This window comes from Silene latifolia, chromosome 1, assembly GCF_048544455.1.
Source record: "Silene latifolia isolate original U9 population chromosome 1, ASM4854445v1, whole genome shotgun sequence".
NCBI lineage: Eukaryota > Viridiplantae > Streptophyta > Magnoliopsida > Caryophyllales > Caryophyllaceae > Silene > Silene latifolia.
In genome coordinates, this window is record NC_133526.1 from 188,528,650 (window position 1) to 188,550,552 (window position 21,903).

Genomic DNA, 21,903 nt, shown 5'->3' on the forward strand with positions numbered 1-21,903 from the left:
AAAAAAATGCTTTAAGATGCTCAACGGATAATGGTCGGCATGCAGACATCAAGGTAGGCAGAATCATGTATTCATGTACGATAATGTTTGTGTCATCTTCAAATTATATGTGTACGAGGTTTGTACAAGGTAGTTCGTTGGTGACATGGTAAATTAAAAGCCTGTGAAAAGTGACTATCACTTGTTGGAATTCAACTTGCATTTCAATTCATCATCATAACTTTCTTCTTTGTTCTTTAAGAAACCTATGATGTTGGATTGTTGGAATGAATTAATTAGTACTGCTTTCTAACTCAATTAATTTGGGTAAAACCCTTTAAATGATGATAAAATTATAATGGGTTATTTCATTATATGTGTTATAGGAAATATTTTGTAAGATTGATAAAAGAAAAATAGATCAAGCAGTTTTCCAAAATTATGACACGAGCGGTGCATGTGTAACGTGCATTGAGTATGTATCTGACATGTACACAGTAATACAACACATACATCTGACATGTATACAATAATTGGTCTACGAGTACTTAGATTTACTGTTATTGACAATTTAAAGTAACAATAATATTTTCTTCCAAGTAGTTTTACCTCGGTAGATACTCTCTGATGCCTAAGTCAGCAAGTGAAGAAAAATGAATTTATCTTAAATTACCACGTGAGATTACTAAGATAAGAGTCTTTTGCTATATTATTTTGTAGAGAGAATGATATTGTGAATAATGCTTACTTGTTTTAATAGTTAGATATTTACAGTCTTAGCAATGTATCTTACTTTCGTACTTGTGACAGCTTGCTATGTGATGTCACGCACCCTAGTCTCGGCGAGCGCAGTCGATGTCTCCCGACTCCCGAGGGGTCCTCGTCAGCTGCAACCCCCTGTAGGCTATGAATGGGACCACGATATCCGCCCTTAGTCTGCTATAGTCTTTATAAGACGGGGTGACACCTCTCTAACCTTGGGAGTCCATTATTGGTATCCCATCAATTATATTACATATGTTAGCAATGTATCTTACTTTCGTACTTGTGACAGCTTGTTATGTGATGTCACGCACCCTAGTCTCGGCGAGCGCAGTCGATGTCTCCCGACTCCCGAGGGGTCCTCGTCAGCTGCAACCCCCTGTAGGCTATGAATGGGACCACGATATCCGCCCTTAGTCTGCTATAGTCTTTATAAGACGGGGTGACACCTCTCTAACCTTGGGAGTCCATTATTGGTATCCCATCAATTATATTACATATGTTATTTGTTGATGAATAATGCCGTCCATGATTCAAAGTCAATCTTGATTCATGAGATAATGGCATTTATTATTACTCCCTTCGTCTCAGACAATAATTTACATTTACTTTATTTTCTTCTTACAAAATAAAATAAGTATAAACTATTAACTGGAACCGAGGGAGTACTCCATAGCAAATACGGATCCATAGTAATTCTTTAACAATAAAATATTCTTTACTTAGCTGTTAGGTAGCTTAATTTAGATAATTGAACAATGAATAAATTAAACCAAACTTAATTTAATGAGTGCACTTTGATCAACCCACCACTATCCACTTGATAGTAGATGTAATAGTCTAATCAAAGTGTCTTAGCCTGCCTGGTGTTCACTTGTATATTGTGAGAGGGACATTGTCCGTTTTCAGTTTGTGACGGATAGTGCCTATCTTCAATGAGAATTTGTGTAGTCTAATAGTGATGCAATAAGGAGACAAATATCTTTAAACAAATTCCCATGTTTTTATGCATCACTCATTTTTTTTTAATAAGCTAAGAGAAGATAAAAAAAAGTTGTGCTTTTTGCAATTCCATGAGCAATCTTAAATTTGACTCGGGGTTTTCTTCAATTTTTAGGCTTGAAGAGGTGATCAAGTTACAATTTTACGGAGTCTGCTAACCTAAAAACTCGTTATTTTTAAAAATTTGCACGTAATAATTGTTAAATCCGTAATTACCATAGAAAACGTCAAATACTAAAAATTTATAATAAAGTACTTCCTTCTTGCCAACCATTTGTTTACTTTTAATTAAAAAAAACTCTTACAGAGAATAAAAAAGGTAAACAACTGAATGAAACAGAAGGAATATATAACAATAAACAAATACAAGTATTAGACTACACAAATTCTCATTAATTAGCGCTTTCTTCCCCGATTATATACCATTTTTTTTTTCAAATTGTTTAATGTTATGTAAATTTGCTTAAAAGTCATTTCCTTTCCAAAATTTTCATTGAAACTTTCTATTAACAACCAATGCAAAAACTAATGACATTTCACGGTAAAATTAAAATCATGATTGATCTTTGTTTTTGTATAGATCATGCTTCGTGGAAGTTTGACTTATTCTGAAACAAATTCTTACAAATACCAACTCTTAAAATCCATATATAAAGGGACAAAATCTAATATTTTTGGTTTAATATTCTATAACTGATAAAATTTTAATATGATACTTCCTCACATCCAATAAATTCTTTATGAATTAAAAAATAGATTCTTTAAGTATTTCTTTTTGGACATGTTTTACTAAATTCTTCAAGTTTTTTTTGCTAATTTACTTGATATAAAACATGTATTTTATTCTTTGTTTTTTAGAACTGCTTCCAAAACAAATGTAAGAGCCTGTTTGGCCTCGATTCTCAAAAATGAGTTTTTGTTTTTCAAGCTTAATTTTTTAAAAGTGTTTTTCAAAAGCAGAAGCAACAAATTGCTGCTTCTATTTCTAAGAACAAAAATATGGATTTGTAGCTTTTGAGAATTTTTTGTTTAAGTTTTAGAAAATGATGTGTTTGGCCAAAAAAATGTTTTTGAGTCCAAAAAGTGTTTAACAAGCTAGGCCAAATACACACTAAAAAAAATCTATTGTTGACTATAATAGGAATAAATATAATAGTTGGGCCTCAACCATCACAATAACTCACGAATTGGAAATTTCAGCACATGGTATGAGGGGGCATGTGCACTAACCACTCTTCGACCCAACGGGCACTCGAGTGAAGGGGGCGAAATAGGAATAAGGGTTTTTTTGTCAAACACAACCTTGAGATAACAAACGAGGTTGGTTTGAGGTGTTCTTGGACTCGTTGGAAAGGTGGAAGTACATGCTTTCTAGGAGTTGTCAACACGGTGGCCAAAGGTGGCCTTATGTGGGGTCGATTGGTGCGTAAAGTAAGGCTGGTCAGAGAAAGGGTTAGAAGTTTGAGTTTATAGCGGGTTGTTAGAGAGGTTTTCGAGGGTCTTTTAATGGGGTTATGATATTTTAATTGGTCTGAAATTTGGTATGTAGGTTGAAGGGACTGCATGGTATATCGTAGTTGTGTTGTTTGTAGTGGCCGTTGACATACATCAACCCTATGTGACCAGCCTTACTTTATACACCAATATACCCCACATAAGGCCACATTTGACCACCGTGTTAACAACCGCTAGAAAGCCTGTACTCCCACCTTTCCAACGAGTTCAAGAACACCTCAAACCGACGTCGTTTGCTATCTCAAATATCAACTGAAAGTCACCCCCATTACAAGTGCTTAAACTTTGGCCAAAATGTCGTGTTTGACAAAAAAAAAATTATTAAAGGTTGTGTTTGACAAACTTTTTTTTTTAAAGGTGGTGTTTAGAAAAAAAAGTTTTTTAAAGGTTGTGTTTGACAAAAAAACCCTAAGAATGGGTTGCTTGGGATGGGAGTAATGATTAAGAGAGTAATAAGAGCTAAAATAAGAAGAAATGAGAGGAGATTGGTGCTTTGTGGTGGTTGTGGATGGTGGAAAGAGGAGGTGAGGGAGGAATTATTACCTCTATACGGAGGTAATTATTACTTGAAGGGGGGGTGGGTAACAATTACTCCCTTAATAGAGGGAATATTACACTATATTTCCCAATTTCTATCCATTTCTATCTCCAACCCCCATCCCTTCCCTCCATTTTTTAGTTCATTTTATCTCTATTACTCCCTTAATTATTACTCCCATCCCAAGCAAGCCCTTAAATGTAATAATTGGGTCTCAACCATCACCTTAAAATTTTGATTAAGATGGTTCATCTATCACGCTAATCCTACAATTACAAGTCACAAGTGCACCAAGGCTGGCAACTGGCAACTGGCAACTGGCAAGTGAGGCAAGTCCTGTTGTTGAGGTGTACAACTGTACATGATACATTGATACAGTACATGATGCAATGACTATTGTTTATGGATTGATTAGACTCCCAAAAGTGAGGGATAGCTTAAAGAATAAGGACACTATTATAAAGTTTAAAGTACCAACATTTTATATTTCTTCTTACTTGTCTTCTGCTACATGGATTAGCATCATCAACAGTCCAACACCACCACAGATTACATACTGTCCAATTAATATTGCACATGCCTTATATTGTGCTCTTGCCTTATCCACTTACTCGATTACATTTTTTTTCATTGATTGTAATTAAGTCATTAGGCACTGAAATAATATTATTGTTGTTTTTTTATAATTGTTGTTATTTGACGTTCGCTATTAATACAGCTTGTAAGTACTTTCCAAAGTAGTAAACAACTTACGAAGAAATTTGTTTCATTCCCATTGACAAATATTAATCCCCATCCAATAATATTTATATATAAGTATATAATATAAATAAGGATCTAGTATATCTACTTTATTATGAGTGGCAGATGCATGTATAGGGGTGTCGAATGTTTGAAAATTAAATTTGTATAATCACAGTATAACGTCACATGATCTTTGATCTTTCGATAATAGATGGAGTATTTCCACTATACAACAATTAGGCTTACAATTTCTTAATGAATCACAGAGAGGACAAAAAAAAGAGTGTTTATTAGTAGTATCGCCACTTATTTAAATCTCTTGGGGGAACTTTTATGCGATTTGAATCATGTATATAATATTATCCCGTTATATATTTCATGGAATTAAAATCCACGAAAATATGTTTATTAACATCATTACATGACTTTATTAAAAAGATTCTCATTGATATATATTGTAATGAGCTGAGTAATAAAATATGAAAATCATGATTAATGATTTGATTAACATAGGAGATTAGCACTTAGCAGCCAAGCACTATAGGGCTTTTAACAAAAGTTAAAATCATATTTTGGGAAATTTAAAAAGGGAGGCAAGAAGCCAATTTTAAATCCTTAACCTTTGTAATTAAGCTAAGATTATATATTGAGTAATTAACAAAGAACATTTCACGGAGAGAGAAACATTAGAGTAATAATTAAATAATTAAATTAAAGTTAAGATTAAAATTAAGGTGTGGTGTTTTCAAGGAAGGAGACATGCTCTAAATCTTTACCCTTCTTCCCTTAGTTGTTGTACTTCAGATGTTTCTTCTTCTTCTTCTTCTTCTTCAACTCTTCACCAATTTCAAAAGGTTATCTCTTTTTCTTATATATAATCTTTTTTAATTTTATTTTTGAAGTTATTTGATTATTTTACCCTTTACATTTACCTATGGTTAATATTTGCGGTTTAATTTTTGTAATTTGTTTGTTAATTTGTGTTTTTATGGTGTTTTCTCAAATGGGTTTGATGTTAATCTTGTTTTGAAGTAGTTTTGATTGATTGGAATGCTTTAATTGTGGAAATTATTGGTGGGTTTGCAATAAAGCTGCAAACTTTGGTGATTTTACTATGTGGGTATCGAAAAAGTTGTGTTTTGGTTGCTGCTACAAAAGTGTTCCATCTCGATCATTTGTTTACCTTTGATTAGAAACGATTGAGATGGAGGGAGTATTTGATTGTTTTGAGATTTATTTCTGGATGTAGCTATTGGAAAGGAAGTTTGTACTCTGGGTTATGGTGGAATTGTACTGTAAATGCAGCTTTTTTTTATTGAAAGTTTCCATCTTTGAGCTGAAATAGTGTACTGATAGATGATCAAAAATAGTATATCACCCTTTGACTTTAGCTTTATTGGGGATAGGGTTTGGCTCCTATCATGCCGTTGACTCTTTTTCTATCATCTCATTGTGGATGTTCATTGTTGTTTCTTTTTAGATTGCATCATTAATCGGTACGTTATTGTTCGGATTTTTCAAAAGCTTCAGAGGAGGAAAATTTCGGTGGCAGTTGTGTTTTGTTGGTGGCTTGTATTTGTTGAAACAAAAAATTTATGTATATATAGGCTTGACATGTGATTGTTGATGTCTCAATGAGTCAATGTTATTAGAGAAAGCACAACAAACAGATTACTGATTTTCGACGGATAGTTAAACTTTTGTGTTGGCGTGTTGCTTTATGTTCTCTTGGGTAGATGCATTTAGGAATGGTGGAGTCTGAAGGTATAGGGTTTTCCTTTGTGGTTGCAAGAGTACAGTCAATGCTGAGCTGCTGATCATATGCAACATTTTATGACACTAGTTGGTCTCATATGAAATCGTATCATATACTCCGTATGTTTTTGTGTTTATGGACATACATCGCGTACTACTTACTACACCCGGATAATGAACTATAAATTGGTAAACAGACAATCATGGAATGCGAGCCATGACAATATTCGAGGAGTGCAATTAGGCGAGTCATTAATATGTTACCTAAAATGAGGAAAGCATTCGAAGCAGTTAGTTGCAGTTGTATTGATTATTTAGTGACTTATGATATAATTGGAAAGTTCTTTAAAATTGGTGTTCTAATTGTTTTACCATCTTCGAACTATATGAAAGTTACACACTGAAATTTTTTCCAGCTCCATACTGAAAACATAGGAGTTTCTGTGCAGTTGTTAACAAGAATGCAGGGATCTAAGAAGGATCCAGATATCAGTATTGCTAAATCAACAAGTGACTCTGGCCTTAGTTTTCAGGCGTTGTGGTCATCTATCGAGTCCAATTGTCCAGATTCTTCAGTATCTAATAATTCAAGCTTCAAAATGGGACTCCCAGTTCAACATTATCCGGGTGCGAAGATGTTGGATTTTTCACTTCAAGATCAAGAATCATCTTCAACACAATCAACTGGTCAATCCTGCCTTACAGCTGCTTGCGTTGAAGAAACCGACTTAAATAATCAAAGAATGGGTTTCACACTATCAGGTAATTATTATTGCACATTAACCCAATACACATTTTAATTGGGTCTGTGCAACTTGCTCACTGATTTATTCACGTCATACGTCATGATTTACTGTGAAGTTGCAATCGTTGGATGCAATGCTCAAGGCAATTTTCATTATGGGTCATTCGGCAACAAACCTCTACGTGTTGTTCACAATAATTCACATAGAGGGTAACCAGGTAAGGTTGCGTTTTAACCCTTCTATCCCGCCATTCTCAGTAGTTCTTGAGACACTGGGGTTGGATGTTTAATAGTTAGTTATGCGTGCGAAACTGATTTGTGTTGAACCTAGATTTAGAAAGTGTATTTGTTACTGAAGCAATGCTGAGATTAATATATTAGCTGTTCACTTGTTATGTTTCTACAATTCTAATGGTTGTGTATTTTAGTTGTTTGACTGTCGGAAACTATTGTCCAATTATTATTTATGTACCAGTAACAATTAGTACTAACTCGTAAATGGCTTGTGTGGTAAGAGGTACCATAGTAAATTACAAGAACAAAGTGTTTTTCATTTTGGAGATCATCGGCATGAAGGCATGAAATTGTTTGAGAAAGGACAGACAAAAGTTGACGTTCAAAGATAGTTCTCTTTCTCTTTCCTTTCCTTCACTTGGAATACAGACACAAGTTACTTGTACTAATTGTCTGCCTTGAATAAGACCATCTTTTTCTTGCTGTTTAACTTGAGGAAGTCTTTGGAGAAATGACATGTCATCGACTCGTCGGTTATATGAGAGACTTTACCTACAGGCGACGGGTTAACAGAGTGAATTTCCTTTGGGTTTAGTTTTTACCTTTCTTCAAAATCCGAAGAAAAATGGAAAAGAAAAAAATTGTCAGACTATTATCATATTGTCAACTTGATGCTATAGTTATAGCAATAAGTAGAATGCTGCTGAAGCTTAATCTGATAACCCGAAATGTTAAATAGTCGAATGGAACAATGTGGAATGATTGTGGCGGTATAACCTACAAAGAGTATGTTAGTAACCACCCTGAACTATGTCAAGCCAGCTCATCGAACTGTTGGTTTTTAACTTTTTATAAACCAGTTGGGATATCTCGCCTCTGTCAATTTTGACTTCTCCATCTATTAAAATGAAACTAAATGTACCATTTTGTTTGTTGATACTATTAAATTGAGCGGAATAAAGTTAGTGGATGGAGAACAAAGTTCTGTTGTTTTAAGTTTTAAAAGCTGGTTCTACTTTGGTCTTTAAAACTTACACTCTAGAATCTTTAGCACACATATTCCGACAAGAGAAATATAGGAGAAATCCAACTTTGATGCTTTCACTGATCAGGATTCTAGCTTATTACCTGCATCTGAGATGGCGTGTCTTAGTGTAGGCATTATTACGTCATGATTTAAAACTCTTCAGCTGTACCTTTTTTTTTAATCTTTTTTCTTCCCATATTCGATTACATAAGTGATGATACAAATATACAGGAAAAAACATTATGCAATACTGTGAGCCATTTGTACTTTTGCGTTAACTTTTAACTTCGATTATTCCCCACTTAAGCTTCTTTCATCTATTTGCTCTATGTTCTGTCCATGTGTAATATTTCCTGCTGATTGTTATAGACGTTGAACGAGCTAAAGTAGTAGACTTTGGGTCATTTTATATTTAGGTTATGGCGGTCAACCAAGAGTTACTTTTGTTATTTACTTGGTTTGCACCATCCCGTTTCATGCTGCGTAGGACTGCATGGGCAATAGAATTCCCCCTCTCAAATTTTAACATCATTGCATTATCAAGGAATCAGATCTTTAGTTAAGCTAGATCAATCCCCTTATCAGTTGATCTAAGTACTTAGGGTAGAGTTGTGTTGGATATATGTACGAGTTCTAGCCAGGATGCCTAATTATTCTCGTTTCTTTTTAACCCAGGTCACAATGTCAGTCATGGTAAACATGAAGACGGTGAAAATAAATTCACCCCATTAGTTGGAGCTCATAACTACAGCTTACCTCCTCTTCAAGCTGGCTACAACCAGTCCTATGTCAGTACCCTTTACTAGATACTTCATACTCCATGTGTAATTACGTGGTTGACGAGGTTATAAAGAATACTTATAATTCTCCTTTTCTATTTCAGCCCGCCTTCACTTTCCATGATCAACACTTCAGTAAAGTTAGCTCTACATATGATCCTCAAGCGTTGGTAAGACCTCATTACTCATGGTATACAGTTGTTGCAAATCTGTGTCAATGACAAAACACCCTGTATGACGATTAGTTCTATAGAAAAACCCGTTCCTACATAAACTACAACTCTCTTTGTTCCACCAGGTTGTATACATTTAATAAAGTATATTCAAGTGATATTCTGGATCATTCGGGGAAGTAGATTACTTTTATGTCATTTCCGCTTTGAAAAAATAAAAAAATGGGTGCAAGGAGGAGGCAGAGGGGGTCAGTGAAAAAAATTAAAACTTTCCAGAAATACATGTATGCAACCTGCTACTCTGATGGCCAGATAAGAATATGTATATAACTTGCCGAGACAGAGGGAGTATTTGATCAGAATATGCAAGTTGACTTATCCACGCGGTACTGCTCATCGTGGTTATTAATAGGAATATTTATAATAGTTGGACCTCAACCATCACCTTAAGGTTTTGGTTGAGATGGTTCATCTATCATGGTATCAGAGCCAGTGTGACCGAAGGTCACGGGTTCAAATCCTGGCAACCTCAAAACTCCTCAAAAACTCGAAGTGGAAACCCAGCACACGGTACGGGGGAGCCGGTGCACAACTAACCACTCTTAAGCCCAACGGGCATTTGAGTGAGGGAGCGTAATAGGAATATTTATAATAGTTGGGCCTCAACCATCACCTTAAGGTTTTGGTTGAGATGGTTCATCTATCAGTTATGACACGATGTAGGCATAGAAGTGTCTTTTGGTGACTTAAGTAGATGTGTTTGAAAAGAGGGTGAAGTGGCAATACTTTAAGGTTTCGGTACCTATATAGTGGATTGCATTATTTTCACTTGTCTGTACACAGTACACCACCATTTTTTAGATTCTGGTTTAATGTCAGACAGCAACTAGTGGTTGTCCTGAACTTCTTTTCTGTCTAATATTAAGTCAAATCGGAATAAAATTTGTTAGTTTTGTTATATAATTGGTAATGGATAGTTAAAGCTGATACCACCATGCCACTTTGTTTCCTTTTAAGGGAATAAAGATTGTGCAAGAAAATATTAAATTCATTCTTTACCTAAGGGCTGAAGGATGAGCATGGTATTTTTTTAGGATCTTTAGTAATTTACTATCACTAGAAGTATAACAACAATAAAGCGTAAATCTAAAAACGATCACACATTCTTGTGTAAGGCGGCCTTGTACTATAGTTTGCATAAAACAGGTTGTCTGTAACCGTTTTGTTTCAGTTTTTGTTTTCCTGTCAACGTGACTGGTCATGGTTTGCAGTAAAGGAATCCATTTTACACATCATTGGTGTAAAACGGTCTCATGGGAGACTAGTTATAAAAAGATTTGTGATTAGTAATCAATGAACTGCGAGTTAGGGAAACAATCATAAAGCGGAGAGAAGGTAAAACATGAAAGTAAAATAATAAGGCCAAAAAAATTACGCGTGGAGAAGAGAAGGAAAAAATATGGAAGATGAGGAAAAATATATCGGGTAAGAGCCGTGAAAAACGCTAAATTAACGAGTTATCACACCTACACTTCTGCTTTTTTCTGTTTACCCATTCCTTGCAGGAATTTATGTTAGTGTTTGCAATCACAGTTTGTTCCCCTGGCTATGCTTTGTTGTCAGAGTTATGAGGTTATAAGTTATGCTGTCATCACAGGAGTTTGCTTATTTTCCTTGCAATGTTAAATTATTCCGAAACGTTTGTACGACAGTTTAGTGAAAATCACCTGCATAGAGATCTGCCAAGTTTTGATCTTGCTATTATTGCTTTCCACCTTTTAATACATGCAACTATGCGTCCCCTTTATCGATCTACTTGTTTACCTGATATATTATTTTTAAGAAGATAGTGTCCTGCTTTCGCCTCTTATATTTACTACTAATACATTTCTCTTAAGAGCCATTTAGCATTGCGGCTATAATTACGATCTTTAGTAGGATGGTGGAAAGTTGCTTAAAGATAAAAGTATTCTAAATTCGTATGGTTTCCACCTTAAGAGATTCTTCAATTGTCTATTTTTAGTGTGATTTGTTTGCTTTGCGTCATTGAACCTTTATCTCTATTTAAGCCACTCAGCGTGGTCCTTTTAGCATCCAAATGTCTTTCTTCTATCCTGTGATAGGTTACTTATCAGCTAAACGCGTTGGGCTTCTTCATTCCCAGGTGATGGGAGTTACACCAGCTCGAGTTCCCCTTCCTCTTGACCTTTCGACAGATGAGCCCATCTATGTCAATGCTAAGCAGTATCGTGGAATTTTAAGGAGGCGGCAGCATCGTGCAAAGCTTGAAGCACAAAACAAACTTCTGAAAAATCGGAAGGTATATTATCTGCCCTTTTCCCTTTTTCACGTTACAGATGTCTCACTTGTAGTCTTGTAGAAACTATAGGCATATTTATGGATTGGTAAAGCGGTCTCACAAAAAAATTATGTGCGAGACTTTTAGCTTGGTGTCGGTAAGGTCATGCCTATTCCGGCCATCTCTTAGGCCATTGGAGGATCGGCTACTGCATCGGGAAAAAAATATTTGTAGCTCTAAAACAAGATCAAGTATAATGATAGACTGTAAATCATCTAACTTTAGTCCGGGATGTTATTGTAGCCATATCTTCATGAATCCCGCCATCAGCATGCTGTGAAACGGGCAAGGGGTTCAGGCGGGAGGTTTCTTACCAAAAAAGAGCTCCAAGAATCCAAACTCGCCTCAATTACTAGCGATACCCACAAATTTACAGGCTCATATTCAGTTAATATGGACGGGAATAACAATCAATCTGGAGTTCATCCTCAAGAACGTAAAAGAGAAGGCACTTCTACTACCTCCGGTTCCAATTCCACCAGTGACGACATCTACCATCCACCAGAATTCAGGTTCTATGACTACACATCTAGAATAGAGGAATCCATGCAAGGTGGTGGAGGAAATTATCTCTAAGAAAACCCGACATTTACAAAACCGGTTGGACGTCCGACTTGGTTCCTATATGGGAAGTCATCCTTGGCTCAGTTACTTTGTACTCAGTTTGGTTAGTTTGTTAAAATCTTAGACAGGATTTGTAGTCATTTCCGTTTGTTTTATGAATTGTATGATAACAAAAACATTCATGTGTATTTGACTGAAAGGATGTCTATTATTTGTGATTATCAACTTTTTTTAATAATCATGATCGTGGATAATGGCTACATGAACCTATTGGTTCGTTGCGTGTTTTTTCAAAGGATAATAGTTATTTGTCAATGATCCATGGAATCGGTAAGAGTTAAATTTTCTATCATAATAAATTAAACGAAGGATCCTCAAAAGCTGCATGAAAATAATGATACGAGGACAAGGCGAATTGTTAGATCATGTATTGAGATCATAGTTTACAAGAGAATTATTTTTCTTTGGTTTCCTTAGATTGGTTTTCGATTATGCATATCCTTGGTAAATGTCGTAAGACGTTCTATTAATGAATTGGTTTTTCATAGCCGTTGTGCAATATTTGATCGTGGAAATAACATAAACCTATCGGTGTTAAAACTAAAGCTCTTTATTGGTCGCCCGGTTCATTGAACCTGTCCCATCCCGCTCGTAAAATAAGCGGGTACAGGCTAGACATTTTTAGAAAATCACAAAGGCCCAGCCCAAACTCGTTAACCTGCTTGCTTATACATGGGCCAAAAATTTAACCGTGAGCTTAGCCTATGTTCGACCCAAACCCGCATTTGATCACCTCTAATTAAAACTCAACTTTTATTGAAAATAAGATTACCACTGTTCATAACTTTCTATCTGGCATTTGCAATAACTTTTGCCAGTTAGTCCTTATTAAGACGGATATTCGTCTTAACGTTAAAACGGGTTAAGGTCAAGTATCATCCCACTTATGTATGTATGACAATCTATTGCTTTTTCTGTACATCCTATTTTTGTTTTATTTTAACTATTTTATCCGTTGTAAGTTTAAAACGGATATAACTGTCCAAAATAATAATTTGTGAACTTTCGCCTACTAACTTTATTGAATCTAATTTTTTTAACCCTGGTTTTATCTCTGTAAATAGTTTATACATACAGTAATATTTTATCGTAAAACCGTTTTATTGAAAATATACCCTATTTATTTATCCGAGAACTACTATCTGCCTTCTCTTATACCTTCTCCTTAGAGCTGTTCAAATGCGGGCTTGGGCTGGACATAGGCCGAGTTGTGAAGGAAAAAATTGCCCTTTAATATCTTAGTGGGCGGGCCGGACCTTAATTATGGGCCAATTATCCTTGCCCTTGCCGCCCTTTAGTCAAAAGTCGGGTGGCCCATTGGCTAATGAGCCGTAACACGAAACTTCAATTTAGATGTTTTATTAATTAAAATATACTCCCTCCGTCCCGGTCATTTGTTTTCCTTTTCCATTTTTGGGTGTCTCAATCATTTGTTGTTCTTTCTATTTTAAGAATGAACTTGATGAGTAATTTGATCATTCTCATTCAATTTGTTCTACTTATCATTTAGTTATTGGTCCTCCCCTCTTTCCTTAATCTTTGTGCCAAAACCAAAGGACAACAACTGACCAGGACGGAGGGAGTATAAGAGTACCCAATAGATAAATATTTTCGTTATATTTTAAACTTTATAATTTACGTATTATTTAGTGTTTCACATCCTTATAAAATTGATACAATTTTCTTTGAAAATGTTTTTTTAAAGAGTAAAAGTAAAAGATTTAAATAGTAAACATGCCTAATGGGCCGGTCCACGGGATTGTCTTGTTGTCCATACCCGTTCATTTAACTTGGCGAGCTAGGCTTGTCCCATCCTCTTAATTTTTCGCGTAAAAAATACTTGTCCAAGCCCACGTAATAAGCGGGTTGGACAAGCGGGCCTAATGGACGGAATAATCCATAAACAGCTATACTAGTTACCCTCTCTCAACCGATTTTTTTTTGCTTGATGAGGGGTTGATTTACTTATCTTTAACCCCACCAGATTATATTAATTTAATGGGTCGTAAAAGGGTAAAGGGGAAGGTTGAAAAGACAATTGGTAGCACCCCTCTTATTCAGTATTTACCCTCCATATTTCAGTATCTATCCTCCTTGACTCATTCAGCAGTACTCGAAGTACAATTGTCCTCTCCTTTCTACGTCCCACTGTATTTAATTCCAAAATCCCAAACTTTAATTCCTCAGTTTTCGTTGATAAAAAAAAATGGACACAAAAGTAGAGCATAATCCGCGAACAGTTGAACAAGTTTTTAGGGATTTCGTAGGCCGCCGTGCTGGTTTAATTAAAGCTCTCACCTCTGGTATTTTCCTTCTTCTTCTTTTTTAAATTGATTGCGGATTCTTTATTCTTTATTTATTTATTACTCCCTCCGTCTCATTCATTTGTTTACTGCTTTTATTCTCCGTAGTGACTATTTTTCTTAATTTTCTGGTTTTGGGTTAGCGTCTCCAAATCAGTTCTTTGGATTACGCTTGTTGATATAGTTTCTGAGCTTTATTATTATAATAAAGTTTTCGAATTTTATGGTAAAGTTCATGACTTTTAATGTAAAGTTTATGAGCTCTTTCCCGAGCTCAAAAACAGTTAATATAACTATAAAGCTCGGTTAAATTTGAGTATTGACGTCAATAGATTATAAAGGGACTTAGAAAGTTAAAACCCTCTGAAATATTGATTTTATTTTTATTTTTGGTTTTTGCAGATGCTGAGGATTTTTACGCACAGTGTGACCCAGGTAGAGTTTTTCTTTGTTGATTGTAAATGTATTTTTGTTAATTTATTTTGGCCTATGTTGTTATGGGTACTTATGTTTGGTTGAATTTTGTATGAGATTGTTTTGTAGTCGTTCGGTTTTACAATAATGTTAGTGTGAAACCTCTCGCGTGACAGGGTATTTAATTATTTTTTATTTTTCGAAGCACACATGATGGGTATGAAACGGTCTCTCAGGAGACTTGCTCTTGTTGTACGAGTACTATTTAAACTGTTCTTTATGGTTAATTTGTACCGAGGTGTCGAATTATTGATGATTTTGTCAATTTGATGCGTTTGAAATTGGAAAGGGGTGTAATTTGAAAGTTTTCGTGGAAAAAAGGGTTTTGCTGGTCAGCTTGTGTCACATTTTTCGTTAGGGGTTCTTTACAAATCACTGGCAAACTTTTGTTAAAAGCCACACTCGAAATTTGGTTATGTTTTCGTAATGATAAATGTGATTTGATTGAGCTGAATTGCTTTCTTAATTTTTGTTGGGAAGCTGCTAAGATGGTATTAGGTAGTAGGCACAATATGTCGTCGAGAGATCAGTGAGATTTTACTAATTTTGAAGTAGTCCTACTTTAAGTAATTGCTTGATGTTCTTTTCAAATTGTATGCCTGCCTTTCCCATTGCAGCATTCGGATAATAGATAGACCATATCTTTCTCTTTGGATGAGATCGCAGTTCTAACGACGGTCATTACATGTTAGTATCATTCGCATATGTGGTTGCTTGTTTGGACGCCTTTGGCCAAACAAATAATTCCCCATATTTGTTAGGTGCTCTGTGCTTGTGAGTTATGTCTAATTCACATGACTAGTATCTCGGGTATTGCTCTCGTTCTGCTTCCTGTTATTTCGTTGTTATTACTCAATTTGTTACTGATTTTTAAAGTTACCTCTCATGTAAGCTTGTTACTTAATCTAGTGGTGGTAAACTGGCAATTCACAATTGTGTTGTTTCTGAACTATCTTCATTGCTTACTACGTTCTGGTAGGCCATTTGCCTTGAAATTTGTAATTTTAAACAGACATAGTTTAGACAATACAGAGGAGACTTCTCTGAAGTTGTAACCAATGTACAAGAGCGGAGCTAGCTAACTCTATTCCTTTGTGATGAAAAATTTCCGATTAATCCTTGATTAAGATTTTGACTCAAGACAGTAGTAGTTGTTTCTGCGATTCTCCTGTTCTTTTGTCCTTTATTCATGTTACAAATCAGCCGTTTTCATGTTTTCATTTTTCTTCTTCTGGAGAAAATAATGTTATCAAGATAATTGTTCCAACAACTTGTACTTCTATTCGTTTTTTTTCCTCTTATTTTGGCTTAATGTTTGTGTTTCACTTTCACCCTTTCTTTATCAATACCTCAGTTAAAGTTTTCTGCTTTACAGAGAAAGAAAATCTGTGCTTGTATGGGTTCCCTAGTGAGCAATGGGAGGTTAATCTACCAGCTGAAGAGGTTCCTCCTGAGATTCCAGAGCCGGCATTAGGCATAAACTTTGCTAGGGATGGGATGGAGGAGAAGGATTGGCTAGCCTTAGTTGCAGTCCACAGTGATGCCTGGTTGCTTTCTGTCGCGTTTTATTTTGGCGCTAGGTTTGGCTTTGATAAAGCTGACAGGTACACTCAATTTGTGTGTTTGTGTACTCACAAGTACCTAGTCGATATGCTAGGTGCATAAGAATTTTGAAATATTTCTCTTTTTGCAATATCTTTGCATGGCAGTATGGCACCATGACCATATTTGGTTTATGTGATCTTCCATATGTAAGCCTCTGCATATCCTTATGTTGTTTGACTTTCATGACTGTTGGTGCTCTTTTAATGTAGTGTCCTTGGGTTGTATGAGGTATTGAGGTTCGAGATATCTTTCAATCTTCAGTACAGAGTAACGAAGTCCTAGTTATTGTAGATCTTTTGTTTCTGCAATAGCAAAGGGTGTAATGTCACTCTTCTGAAAGTTTGTATGTATCTGCATGACTGTATACGTGATCTTGTACTCCTGACAATATTTAGCGCCTCTGTGTGGTAACATCTGTTAAGTCTTGGTCCTTGTTTTTGTTTGGCTTTGATTGTGTTCTATGTAATTATTTTCCAGTTCATTTTTCAGTTCATTTTGGGTACTAGAAGTTTGCCTGTACAATGTGAGTATGTGACCCATGAAGTAATAAGATATTGACTCTTGCGACTAGGGTTTTCACGGACTGGAATTAGGAGACTGATGTATACATTCCTGGTGTATTCATGAAGATGGCAAGTTGGACATGTCTTTCAATCTGATTGAGATTACATACGAAGCAAGCTAACCCCATAAATAGTGACCTATGAGGTGGATACAATACTATTGCTAATTGTTGTTGGTTGGGCTTTTACTTGTGAGTTACGAAGCATTCACGGCATCTTCCATTGTTGTTTAAGAGCAGGTTTTTTGTTTTCTTCTAATCGATATGAAGTGGTTCATGTGACTGTTGGCTGTAGCTTCTCATTAGATTTACGTGGTTGTGTGTATTATGGAATCTTTTTTGGTGTATTATTAGTTAAAAACTTGTGTGGGGATGTTTCTGTAACTTCATTGTGGTCTCTCTAACTTCTTAAGGGCATTTATGTAGGAGGCGGCTTTTCAACATGATAAATGATCTCCCTACTATCGCGGAAGTTGTGTCTGGTGCCGCTAAGAATCAAGTAAAGGAGAGATCTACGGTTTCAAATTTCAGCAGCAGCAAGTCAAAAACTAACTCCAAATCGGTAAAAACTCGAGTTCCTTAGTTATTATACTTTGTTGGTCGACTTGTATGATTTAGATGAGCTGATTTTTGTCAATGATCACTGCTGAGTTGTTATCCTGTTTCTACGCCTGTTGAACCTGCCAGTAAAAAGGGTTCAAGGTTGGGATGTTTTCATTTGTGCGGAAGATGGAAGTTAGGCATGAAGTTTATGTTCATGGTATTGGTAGGCGATGAAATTCCTTGAAAACCCTAGATATGTCTCAGATGGTTGACTGTGTTATGTGATGTATTTAAATGCTTGCTTTCGCGACCTATTGTGAAGCATCTATCATGGACAATCTTGACCATCTTTGTTAGCTGAACTGTGTTATTTGTGAGCTGTTAGCTGTCATCTAATCTCTGACCTTCTTGAGGAAATGTGGGGGCTCTCTAGTATTTTTCATTGTCTTTGTTTTGTTTTTATTCCGAGACATCTTAATAGCATAGCGCATGGCCTGGCCTACCAGGCTATGAGACTGTAGCACCTTTCTTTACAGTTGTCAAAAAAAAAAAAAAAAAAAAAAAAAAAAAAAAAAAAAAACCTGTCAGTTAGGATGTGTAGTTATTTATACCAGCGAGTTTAGTTTGCTGTTCATCCATATCTGTCTACGTGCTGTGTGAATGTTTAGAGTGTCGATTTTTCCTTTAAGGTAAAGGAATGCGCCAAGCTTTGTAGGTTTTCAATAAGACTGCAAGATGATGCAAATTTCATTACAACATTATCGTGGTGTCTCAAATGCTCCTTCCTTTGGCGGGATAAGGAGAGGTTCACGGTTGTAAAGGAATGTATAGTGTGTTATTTTCTTTGTGTGTGTATGTGAGTGTTTTTTGAGGGGAAGAGAGACGAAACAATGGATTAGGAGAGTATGGTTTAATAACTATGGGTTGGTCTCACGATATGATTATCACGAGACAGTCTCATATAAGAACTTGTATCTCATCTGATTTCCGTGATGTATTAATCTTTTGTTTCTTTTATTCACGGTGGATAAATCAAAGCAGCATCCCGGAATGCAGGTGAAGCATGCAAAACCACCTCCTCAACCAAAGGAGGAAGACGAAGGCTTAGAAAGTGAGGATGAGGGTGAGGACGAGGATGAGGAGGATCCGGGAGACACTTTATGTGGCGCATGTGGAGAAAGCTATGCATCAACTGAGTTTTGGATCTGCTGCGACATCTGTGAAGTATGGTACCATGGAACGTGCGTGAAGATCACACCTGCTCGTGCTCAGCACATTAAGCAGTACAAATGCCCTTCCTGCACCAACAAGAAAGCTCGGATTTGACATTCCTGAGAATTGTTAGCTTAGCTTCGCGGTGTCTTCTGTTCATTGTTTATACTCGCACCAACTCTTATTAATGGTTCTCGATCTTCCAAGGACTTATATCTCAGCAGTCAACCCGGAAACTGTTTAATCTCTAGAACTTGTTTTAGAACTAGCGGTCGAATTTTTTTTTTTAAGCGTATCTCTGTTTTTAGGATTATTGTCAGTCATCTGGGTAAATCCCCTTTTGTTTATTAACCTTGCTGTCTTTTCTAAATGAAGAATCGGATTTTTACGTTTCCATGATTGATTTTTTACGTCTATGTACGTTGAGAGTGGAATTTCAGGTACAACAGATATCGCTTGAAGAAAATGACGAAATTATACTAAATTTCTGTAGAAAAAATCTTTCCATTCACCTTATACTACTACTTCCTATTTTTTAAGAAAATAAAAAAAAAATGTTTTTTTGGGCAAGCCAATCTTTTATCTTTTTTCTTTCTAATTACTTTTTAGTTTATTTAATGATTTTCTCTCATTAATGTAGTGAGAGACGGTCTCTCACGAGACTTATTGATACTGTGAAATATTCTTATGACTGAATATCTTAACCTAGTGGTCAAGAAGAAGGTATAATTAAAGTTGTGCGTTGGGTTGGGTCGGTACGAGCCAAGAAGTGGGCTGGACTAAGTGCAAGCAGCCCAGACACAACACTAAATGAGGACCGGGCCAGTTTTGTCTAGTCCGAGTTCAGCCACTGAGTAGCGGGCTCGGGCCAGGCTGTGCCTTCATATATTTTTATAGTAGTGTTTGGACCAGAACGGGCTGAGAAAATTGCGCCACTAGCCCGACCCAAAGTTGAAACTGGGCTAGGCCGGGTGACACTATTGCTGTTTGGGCTATTGGAAATCGGCCCACGAGGCTAGGCTGGGTTGGATTGGCTCGCTAAGTATAATAGATAATAGGTCTCATGTTCCAATCCCCACATCTCCAATATATGTGATAGCCTTAAAGTGTGCACCATGCATAGTAGGCTAACCACTTTATCGAGGTGATAGGCTTGAAGTTTATAGATCTTCGATTGATCTTGGAGGGATTTTAACATAAAGAGCCCAAAATTTTTATGTTCACCTGAATTTTAACCACAAGACTTCCCCCTTACGATCCTGATCTTTATGTTTTACACAAATTCTCATTGAAGACGGACACTATCCGTCGAAAGCTGAAGACGGATAGTGTCCCTCTCATAATATGCAAGTGGCACTATCCATGGGGTGCTCCATTTCCCCCCACTTGCACTCCCACTTGCCTTATTGTGAGAGGGGCACTATCCGTCTTCAGCTTGTGACAGATAGTGACCTTCACAAGCAAGACGCTTTGTATATTTTATACTCCCTCTCCCCTATTTTCATCGATCTTTCAATTTATCCTATAATTATTGTCCACCTTTTAAATTTCATAAAAAAAATTGTAAATTTTCAATATTACCCTTTATAAATAAATACACTACCTCCAATTCTCAACCCCCCATAACATTGGAGAAATAGGAACATACATCGGATGTACTACCTCATACCTCATTAGTTTTTTAGCTTATGTGTATTTTTTCTGAGCTTTTTAAAGTTTATAAATTACATTTTAATTTTTTGCCGTCAAAGCTCAAATTCAACTGAACTTATATGTATTTTTTTTAGTTATATTGTAATTTTTTGAGCTTAATGTCTAATTGAATGAACTCAGAAACTTTATAGTAAAACTCAGAAACTTTAAAACAAAACTCTAAAACTTTATTGTAATGCTTAAAAACTAAGCAATTGGTGGTAATACATCGGATGTATAATCCACTTACTGATAACATTGTCACCAACCCACCCTTATCTTTAATCCAAGGGATGAAATTGATATTTCAGTAATTTTCCTTAAATCATTTCAATATACTTTTCCTTAAATCATCTCAAAACAGAAAGAGATACACAAAAATACGAGGGAGTAAGGAAGTATAACTTTATCAATTAGTCTCACTATAGACGGATATATCTGTCTAAAGTGAAAAACGGGTCAAATATAATTAAAGTGGTGGATATTTGGCCCGTGTATAACTATAGACGGATATCTCCCTTAGAGAGTGTTTGTGTAACTTTATACACACAATCAATTTTGATATGTAATTATTATTTTTAATATAATATAATTCTCTTAGATAAAATTATTTATAAATTCTCTATCCAAAGCGTGTTTATTTAGTAAGAAATTATATCTCCCAAATATAAATTCCATCTTAGGACGATTTCATGCACTACTCTAAACAATTCTATCGATTTATTTATGGAACAAAATCAACCCTGATTAAATTTCCTTAAACGTACGTTATTATGTTTCCATTATTTCTCGAAATTTTTACCTATATAATATAACCTATGTAACGTTTCTCCTTATTACATCTATTTACTACTCCTATCAACTTCACAAATAAAACTCAGCCAAATAAAAAAAGTCAAATTGTTTTCAATAATTTGATTACGATGGCTAACATGAAGAAGACATATTACTACAATTTCTTCCCAACAAAGCAAGAAGAATTATCTGCATTAGCTACTAATCGTCCGTACCAAATTACTCGAACCCTAATTGAAATCCGAGACGATGCACCTCCATTAAACGGATTTGATCCGACTAATCCGTGGAAGATCCGAAAGAGGCTTGAGGGTCATGAAGTAACAACGGGTAAAATACGTTTAACCCATAAAGAAGTTTTTGACCATATCTTTAGGTATGCAGCCTTAGAAAGTGCAAACGAGGTCGTCATGGGTAATAAGGTACTTGTTAAGGTATGTGACATGACGGATGATAATGCACCTGTTACATATGGACCGTA

General features: G+C 35.7%; 2 protein-coding genes across 4 annotated transcripts; both read left to right on the plus strand.

Annotated features, from left to right (window-relative positions):
* The first annotated feature begins 5,178 nt into the window (after positions 1-5,178).
* On the plus strand, positions 5,179-12,445 carry LOC141613804 (nuclear transcription factor Y subunit A-3-like). The gene is made up of 6 exons (XM_074432549.1): positions 5,179-5,394; positions 6,745-7,057; positions 8,977-9,089; positions 9,185-9,250; positions 11,418-11,573; positions 11,856-12,445. The coding sequence occupies exons 2-6, from the start codon at positions 6,757-6,759 to the stop codon at positions 12,186-12,188; spliced, it is 969 nt and encodes a 322-aa protein (XP_074288650.1). The 5' UTR covers positions 5,179-5,394; positions 6,745-6,756; the 3' UTR covers positions 12,189-12,445.
* A 1,829-nt stretch (positions 12,446-14,274) lies between these two features.
* Positions 14,275-19,329, plus strand: LOC141613809 (PHD finger protein ALFIN-LIKE 4-like). 3 transcript variants are annotated; one of them, XM_074432555.1, is made up of 5 exons: positions 14,275-14,539; positions 14,942-14,974; positions 16,389-16,617; positions 17,607-17,742; positions 18,765-19,329. In XM_074432555.1, exons 1-5 carry the CDS (start codon positions 14,443-14,445, stop codon positions 19,047-19,049), a joined length of 780 nt encoding a protein of 259 aa, XP_074288656.1. In that variant the 5' UTR covers positions 14,275-14,442; the 3' UTR covers positions 19,050-19,329. The 3 variants fall into 3 exon arrangements, with proteins under 3 accessions (XP_074288656.1, XP_074288655.1, XP_074288658.1); XM_074432554.1 differs by having other exon boundaries at positions 14,320-14,539; positions 18,762-19,329; XM_074432557.1 differs by having other exon boundaries at positions 14,320-14,539; positions 18,780-19,329.
* Positions 19,330-21,903: the final 2,574 nt, after the last annotated feature.

Excerpts from the sequence above, each read along its gene's own strand:
- LOC141613804 (XM_074432549.1), top strand. The coding sequence starts at position 6,757 with ATGCAGGGATCTAAGAAGGATCCAGATATCAGTATTGCTAAATCAACA. Across the intron at positions 7,058-8,976 it reads AATGGGTTTCACACTATCAG|GTCACAATGTCAGTCATGGT; the intron begins GTAATTATTATT and ends TTTTTAACCCAG. Across the intron at positions 9,090-9,184 it reads CTGGCTACAACCAGTCCTAT|CCCGCCTTCACTTTCCATGA; the intron begins GTCAGTACCCTT and ends TTTCTATTTCAG.
- LOC141613809 (XM_074432554.1), top strand. The coding sequence starts at position 14,443 with ATGGACACAAAAGTAGAGCATAATCCGCGAACAGTTGAACAAGTTTTT. Across the intron at positions 14,975-16,388 it reads TTACGCACAGTGTGACCCAG|AGAAAGAAAATCTGTGCTTG; the intron begins GTAGAGTTTTTC and ends TCTGCTTTACAG. Across the intron at positions 17,743-18,761 it reads CAAAAACTAACTCCAAATCG|CAGCATCCCGGAATGCAGGT; the intron begins GTAAAAACTCGA and ends GATAAATCAAAG.